The sequence below is a fragment of the Artibeus jamaicensis genome, unplaced genomic scaffold, assembly GCF_021234435.1.
Source record: "Artibeus jamaicensis isolate MK-2021 breed Jamaican fruit bat unplaced genomic scaffold, CSHL_Jam_final contig_3214, whole genome shotgun sequence".
Lineage (NCBI taxonomy): Eukaryota > Metazoa > Chordata > Mammalia > Chiroptera > Phyllostomidae > Artibeus > Artibeus jamaicensis.
In genome coordinates this window covers 3,303,272-3,311,795 of record NW_026521760.1, presented here as the reverse complement: position 1 = coordinate 3,311,795, position 8,524 = coordinate 3,303,272, and the positions used below count along the sequence as shown (strand labels likewise).

The window sequence follows — 8,524 nt, the reverse complement described above, 5'->3', positions numbered from 1 at the left end:
AGGCAACAAGGAAAGGGGGGAAGTGGAGATTTCATACATTCGAACCTCCGTGTCTCATTTGGTACCTACACATCCAGGTAAGGAAAGGAATAACACAACATAGTAACAAACACTGCATGTACACTTTTAAAAGGTTACAGAAAGGAATAACACAACATAGTAACAGACCATGCATGTACACTTTAAAAAGGGTATATCCTGCCCTTACTTCCTTCTAGCAATCCCCCCCAAAAAACTTCAAAAAACCCCAACTACTTTACAATTATTGCCTACAGAGAGAAAAATGGAAAGGGAGAACAGGAGATCGCTACATACCCACAACTCCATGGTTCGTTAGCAACCTACCTGTCTGAGTGAAGGATTGGGTGCCAATAAAATACTATAATAAGAAAGTAAAAAGTACAGTGTTTACCCCAATATCCACAAAAGAACCCTGAACGTATTCAAGTGGTCTCACAGCTACTGCCTACTCTGGCAATTAGGGAAGGGGAGAAGAGGGGATTGTTATATATCCAGACCTCCGGGTTTCATTAGGTACCTTCCAGTCTGGGCACCCAGTGAAATAATACAACACAGTAGTAAAAGCAGGTATATATAGTAAGTACACATCCCTTCCTGCCTGTCCCTGACCGCCCCCCCCCCCAACCCACCCCAATAACTACACTACTACCCATTGCCCGCACAGGCAATAAGGGAAGGGGACCAGAGGAGACTGTCATACATCCGGACCTCCATGTCTCATTAGGTACTTAAACATCCTATGAGAAGGACACAGTATAAAATGTATTAGCAATACACAGCAGTAGAAAATTTATTTATATACATTAAGTACATACTCCATTCTCTCCTATACCACAAAACAAAACAAACTATTCTATTAACTATTGTCCAAAGAAGCAATAAGGAAAAGAGAAAATCTGTCATTCTCTGGATGTCAATTTTCATTAAGTACTTATGCACACATGCAAAAGAACACATACACAATAAAATATAAATAAGCAGTGTAACATTTATGTACACTAGAAAGAATGATACAGATCTCCCCCTGCCCGTAAGACTGGGTCCAAATGACAGCAACAACTACCCTGTTGGGTACTGTCCAAGCAGGCAACAAAGAGGACGGTAAATGGGACATTTGTCATACTCGTAGACCTCCACGGTTCACTAGGTATCCACATGTCCATGAATGATGAATAAAATACAAAAATAAAACAACATCCACAAAAAAGCAGCGAAAACACTTATACACATTTTTCAAAGAACATACTCTGCTCTCCTCTCAATACCACGACCTCCTTCCAAAAAAGAAAATAAGAGCCTCTATAGCTGTTGCTCACACAGACAATAGGGGAAGGCAGAAGAAATTGTTGTGAACAATATTTCACTGTTCATCAGGAAAAATATACAAAATGGAAGAATATAAAAACACATCAAAAACCTTATGTACATTTCTAAAGTATATACCCCCAAATAATCACTGAACGAAATCAACCAACTATTCTACTAGATATTGCCCGTGCTGGCAATAAGGGAAAAGGAGAAGAGGAGATTTATCATACTTTTGGACCTACGCTTTTCATTGGTACTTACTTGCCAGTGCAGAGAGAGAATGAAGCACAAAATAAAAGAATGCAAAAAGCAGCAAAATTATATACATTATTTTTTAAAAACACAAATGGGGGTAGGAGGAAGCTCTTTAAAAAGAGAGTTAATTCCGATGAAAACAATGGCAAGGGGAGAAGAAGAGCTCCATCATACTCGGAAAATTCAGGTCTTGGTTTGTAAACTCAGCCCAGGAACTGCCATCCTTGGTGATAATACGCACCTTTTCTGCAGCCCCAAGAAACTCAAGGGAAACGTGAACATTCAGCAATCTGAATGCAGATTATGATTCCAGGTGCTTGTCTGAGTAGACTCTTTTAAAATCTAACTTGGTACCAGGCTAATCCTTCATGACACACTCAACTTAATTTCCCATATTCAGAAATGATCCTATTCTGTACCCAGTAAGATGGATGCAGCAGACATCCTCTACATACCCAGGGCTCTTCTGCCAGCTCTTTTTGCCTACAATGGCTAAAGTACAATTAAATGAAGAAAATGAATGGCAAAGAATATTAGAATTAAGTGGAACCTGTGACCATAGGAAAGTTCATGAACACTGAAGCAACAGCAAAGAACATGATTTCTTCATTAGATTTATATAAAAAATTAAGATGGAGGTGGACACTCTTTGCAGTTTACTATATCCAATCACTTGATATTAACAGAACAAACTGGACTCCTTAGATTCCTACTTTCATATGGTCTTTAAGATCTCCAAAGCATAAGCTTGTGTCCCACAATTCCAGATTTCCTATTCCACACTTCCTAAGGATCTACTGTGATATGTCTTTTATATTACATTCAAGTACACTGTCTCTCTGCAATGATGTAATACTTGTCAAATACTTAATCGTGTCATGGACCTACATGCTCATATAAAAAGCAGACTGTGACTGGCTGCTGTGTTTTAGACTACATGAAGTCTCAGAAATACAGTGGCTAAGACAAAGTTTTGGGGGAAAAAATCTTCAAAAGCTACAATTAAACTTATTACTACATGTTTTATCTAATACTTAACCTTATATTTCTCACTTAGGTTTTTAGAAGTGTCATATAATGGATTAGTAGAACATTAAAAACTATGGAATTCTGTGAGAAAATTTGAGGTGAGACTTACTGAAGTGCAGATAATCTGAAGTGAGGCTCACAAACAAAACTACAAAGAGTATGGATCCAGTCTCATGAGAATGAATGGCTTTTGAGTACAAAGATAGCAGTGGGTTACGAGTTAACTCTTTTTTAGCCAAAGTGTAGATAGGTTTTATTTATAATAATACCCCCTAACACATACACACACACACACACACACACACACACACACACACACACACACACATGAAAAAATGCTATAATTCAAGACAAGATTTTCCATTTGCACAGTTAACATATCACAGGAGCAATGTAAAGATGGGGAATTAAAACTGAAGTATCTTAACTGATTTTGAGAAGTAGCAAAATTTAAACTCTGTATCAAAGTGGAATTCAGTAATATAGTATGGTAAAAACCAGCAACAAAAAATATCCCTCAAAAGTTTATTATTTTCCCCACTCTAAAAATATAAAAACTCACTAACTGCCATTATCAACTAAATTATCATTCATTTACTGAAGCACAAAAGGAATAAAGACCTATAATGACCCCAGTTTCAATAAGATACTTTAAGTGATTCCATGATTCTCAGGATATAATATTTCCTACTCTAAAATAGAAAGATAAATGTTTAGAAAAGATAAAATTGGGAAAAATCATACTAGGCATAAAGAAGGCTATTTTTTTAGTCTGCCAGCTGCTTAAATTTTGTTATATAAAAATATTTTTATAAAATAAAATATAATTTTATACACAATCCCACATATTTTCACTTTACACTTGCAGAATAAAAAAGCTGACCTTTCCCATAGTCTGATTCTGTGGAGTGTTTTTAAGTGTTTGCAAATGAGCAGTTACTCTTTTTTGTACATAGAAGATGTTGTGGAACAAAACATAAAGCATAAGAATTATTAGGAAGAAAGCTTTTCTCCTAAGAATCAAAGAAACACAACAATTTAGGTATAAGTCTGCACAGCTCAATAAATTCAAGTACAGTATTTCCCCTTTAGAAGGAATAAAAATGCCATACAGTTTTGGATTTCTTTCTCCTTTTCCTTTTCTTTTTCCTTTTCCTTTTCCTTCCCTTCCCTTCCCTTCCTTTCCCTTCTCTCCCTCCCTTGGCCATTCCTTTTAGTCTGTTAGTTTGGCCATGATAAAATAAAACTATGACTTTTCAACTAAAGAAAAGTACTGTATTTGAGAGTAGAAAAAATTCAAAGCCTGAATCAAAGTACTTCTATCTCACATTCTCTTTATTCCTTTAAGGTACTATAGTGAACTTCAAATAAAAATGTTCAATTTTTTAAAGGCCCTGCTTTAAAATGCTTCTAATGTGCTACTCTATTATATAAAATGAAAATCCATCTATGAGTATGATTCAGAGAGAAAGTGTCTGTAGTCTATCATGCCAAATGGCAACTAAAACAACCTGTATTCTTAGTAACAGCAATAAAGTCATGATGAAAGATACCAGTAGTAACAAAATGCTCACCATAACTGTGGAAATATTGAAATGTATGAATAAAATAATTATAATTAAAGCTAACTTAGTTTGAAACATTTTCCTAAAAGCTGAAAAAGAAAGTGTTATATATTGGGAAAATTTAATCTTTTGGCCTTGTTATTTATTTAGCTTCACAATATAACAAAAATTTAAAAATTCTGTAGCACCTGGCTATTCTGCAGAAAAAAATATAATAGTTACAGATCTTATTTTAAAAATTTCCAGGAAATAAAGGATTAATGAAAACCCCAAATCAAAGTAGATCTGCACACCTGAGATTAGTTCTCTATAGTTGCATGCTTCATTGATTTCATCAGTTCTCTATAATTGGTTACTTTTTAAAGCTGTTACCACATTCAAATAGTATCTATCAATAAAAAGCAACAAATGGCTCACAAACCAGCAGCCTGCACAGACGGTGGCTCCCATAGTAGATTTTTCCTTGTTCACTGGGTCAGTACTTTACAGATACCGAGAAATAGGATAGAATTCCAAAACAGATTTTATTCCTCATTTGTGTATCTTCAAAGTAGAAAAATTAATCATTGTTTTTGTAGATGATTGGCATATAGGTGAATATAATTTTGTAATAAATAACTACATACTACCCAATGACATTTCAGGAAAGACTGATGAAAAATACAGATGGGCCCTGAGCTAACTAGAACTCCTAAGAGTGCAAACAACTCAGCAGCAATCCTTGGCTTCGCGTTGGGTTTTGCAAAAGTTAACAGAGCCCAGGTTAACAAGCTCTCTGAGGGGCGACAAAATGAGCGCAGTTCGCATGCTACAGCCACCACGTCAGAGTTTCAAGGTTCTTCTCCATCCACTGGATATTCAACTGAATGACTTCCAAAGCTTCCTGGACACAACGAAGCCGAGAGGTTGCCTCTGGCTGCTTTTCAAAGAACGCCTGGACCTGTGAGTTGCAGAGAAATGTATCAATAGAAGAAAATAACAACAAACCTCAGGTAACTGGGACTAGCCTTTTCAAATAAACTTTCATTTAGTGATAGCTTTGCTGATATCCTAAAAGAAGTAGAGAGAAGTACTTTAATATCCAAGGTATTTATATTAAGTTACTGATCAAGTATGATGAAATCTGAAGTAATTTAAAAAATGCATTCTCCTTACTCCCACAAGGATTAATTTTTTAAATTAAAAATAATAAAATGGCCAAGTAACAGCAAATGAGATAGACTCTAAAGCTAGGCTTGGTGCCCAATTTTACCCTTGGAGTGACATTCTTTAAAACTATTCCATTACCACTTAAAAATAAACTTGGCATGTACTGGCTTTAATTTAAAAAATACTTGTACCAGGAAGACAAGAGGGTATTAATTGAGAATGGAATCAGAATTTATACTCATCACAATTTTTGCTCATTGCTATACGTCCACCCTTTAGAAGTAATCCCAGTGCAGAATCCTTAACATTGAACGAGGCAGAGGAGGGGCAGGAAAAGCCACCTCCTGTCTTAAACTGAGCAGCCTGAGAGGAAAGGGATACCCCACCTCCCTTACTAGCATTTTATACAACCAACCTCCGACAAATGTGCCTTTGTTGAAAACAGGTGAGTTGATCCAGCAACAATAGTTTGTATGGTATAGGAACCCAGATGGAACCTGGAGAAACACAAATACAAAGCAAAAAGAGCAAAAAAAAAAGAAGAAGCAGCTGTTGGTAAGCTATGTTCCTGACTGCAGAGAAAATGCATTGCTGTAAGCTACACATTCCAAAGGCAGAGCAGAGTCCCGCTGCTAGGAGCTGCAGCTCAGTAGCAGGAGTTCTGCATGCACTTACTGCCAGTGGTAAGGAGCGGTGGGAGGGAAAAGGCAAGAGTTAGGGATATGGACATAAGTTATTAATCCATTTGATCTACTAAAAAATCACATCAAACATGCAGAAATGTAATTATTGTTTAAAAGAAAAAACCCTTCATGTACTCTCTACCTGGGTGTGAGTTCTTAACTGATCCCTTGGCAATGAAGAGGCATTGTTCAACACACAGAAGTAAATGGCTATTCTGAAAAAGCCCATGGCCATGCTAAACTAAGTGACCTGCAGCCAGGCAGTTAGGCTTGATTAGTACTCAACTGGAACACCAGTTATGTGACTTACATTATGGAGTTATGTTTACATATGTGAAAATCTCTGAGTGTTTCAGTTAAATGTCACTGCAGCATTTTTCTTCTCAAAGTAAATCATCACTACTATGAACCAATACCATATCAGGTATGTTTTTCAAATGCAGAGTCTAAAAACACTAAAAGCTAGTAATTCTCTGAGGAACTTACTTCTGTACAAGCTTATCCCAGTTCTCTTTGACAAAATCCCACGCCAGTAAGTTTCCAGAAAAGCTTCGGCCCACTGTTCTAATGATAAATGACAGCTCTTGCGTTCGGACGGTATCCCCACTGAGGCTGGTTTTCATTAACCTGAAAAGCAAAGCAGACTTAGCTTCTAAAATAATTATTCATGATGAAGTGATGACTAAACTTATAATTAGTACTGGTCTCCTAATTAAAGCTCTGTAGCAATTCAAGGGATACAAATTTTGGGTTAGTCTAAGATTGAGCAATAGATTGAAAATGTCATTTTTTAAAAATGAAGTAAGAACTCAGCAATAAGTACCTCAAAATGCTCTGACATAATAATAAATAGTTCTTGACATAGTAAGGAATTTGAGAAATAAATTCTGGTAGAGTTTATAATTCTGAAGACTAATTTTTTTCTGTTAAAAATCTTATTTGATTTGAGTAGGCAGGTATATTATTACTCTTAAAAACTGAGTGTTTAAATAATGATAAAATAAAGGTATACTTCAGGATATTATTATTTATTGGTACTTCATATGTGCTAGGTAATGTTCTAAATTATAGACACAACAATGTTTAAAATAGGTAGTTATTATTATTACCTACCCTTCCTTTACAGTTTAAGAAACTGGGGAGGTCAGTAACTGCCCAGGTTACACTGCTAATAAGTACTAAAGCACATTTAAACATAAGCAGTTCTCATCTACTGAGCTATTAAATCTGTGTATGGTGGGAAAACACATATTCCCAAAAGAATGCAGCAACATTTCTAATATGAAGAAAATCCCAAGTGCTCATCATGACGTGATGGGTTTGATAAATTCTGATAGAATTTATTATGAAGGAATACTATGCAGCCAGAAAAACAAATGAAGTAGGCTTTATGAACTGACATGGCAAATCTTAAAGACTGATCCAATTCACTGAAAGGACAGTCACAAAACCCTGGGTATAATATAAACCTATGTTGTTATATAAATATACAGACCAGGATTGACACTGTTAACAGAGAGAATAAGAATGGAAGTAAAGGATCATAGGAGAAATACTTCCACATTTTATTCCATTTTCTTAGGTATGGTTTAAATACTTTATAATGGGAACTTGTTAGGCTGTTATCAGTTGAAATCAAATTACTAACTTAACACAAAAATTTCTCTCCATTTGCTTGGGTCTGGGGCTCCTTGCTACCTTAAAGAAAATGATTATTTACAGGGCATCCTTTGGAAGGCAGGCCTGGGCAGGTGCTGAGGACATCTCTGGGACTCTACTAGAATTATCTGGGCAAAAGTATACCAGAGAAGCAATGACACCAAACGCCTCCCTCTATCCTTCCCAGTGCTCACTCTCAAGGTACTTTCCTATCTCCCTTGGCTCCCAGAGCTCCTCTACCCTGCCACCGACTGTCCTTCCTGTCATGAGGCCCCGCTCACTGCCCTTCTCTCCCCATGGGAAACTCCCATTCGCAAGTCCTCATCAGCTGAATATGCAAAAGGAAATGTCTCACAAATCCACATGAAGGTGGCCTGTGAGTACAGGGAGAAAAAGGAAGATGCCAGAGAAATGAGCTCCCCACCCTTGGAGCACAACACTGTTATGCTTTTGGTTTCTATATGTCATATTCCTTGGGTGGTTTCATACCAGTGAAGTTTCCGTATGTCCTCTGAGCTGGCAAGAGCTTCAAGTATTTTAGTCTTCTCTGCTTCAGAGCCTATAGAGACATACTTGCTTAAGAGGAAGTGCCAGCCTGTCTCAGTTTTTGCTCCAACTTTGAACACAGCAGTCATGACATCAGTAGGTAGGCTGTAAGAGAGGTGGTCAAATATGAGAACAAGTAAAACCTGTGAATATAAAGGTGAGGAAATGACTAGTGGTAATGTTTCTGGGACTGGAGCAGAGCAACACAGTGGAAGAGTATTTTGCAACTAACTAATAGTGAAGAAAATGATTACTTGAGTGGCTGCTATTTTCCTAGTTGGTGGGACTGTGAGGAATATCGATTCAATT

General features: G+C 36.7%; 1 protein-coding gene across 3 annotated transcripts in view; it reads right to left on the bottom strand.

Moving 5' to 3' along the window:
- Nucleotides 1–4,683: 4,683 nt before the first annotated feature.
- Nucleotides 4,684–8,524, bottom strand: part of LNPEP (leucyl and cystinyl aminopeptidase) — a 98,916-nt gene continuing 95,075 nt past the window's right edge. For all 3 annotated transcript variants that reach the window (XM_037153822.2, XM_037153820.2, XM_037153821.2), the window contains exons 15-18: nt 8,159–8,320; nt 6,497–6,637; nt 5,743–5,824; nt 4,684–5,118 (exon numbers count right to left, since the gene is read on the bottom strand). In XM_037153822.2, the coding sequence (XP_037009717.2) occupies nt 4,987–5,118; nt 5,743–5,824; nt 6,497–6,637; nt 8,159–8,320 (517 nt within the window). In that variant the 3' untranslated portion in view covers nt 4,684–4,986. The remainder of the gene's footprint in view (nt 5,119–5,742; nt 5,825–6,496; nt 6,638–8,158; nt 8,321–8,524) is intronic.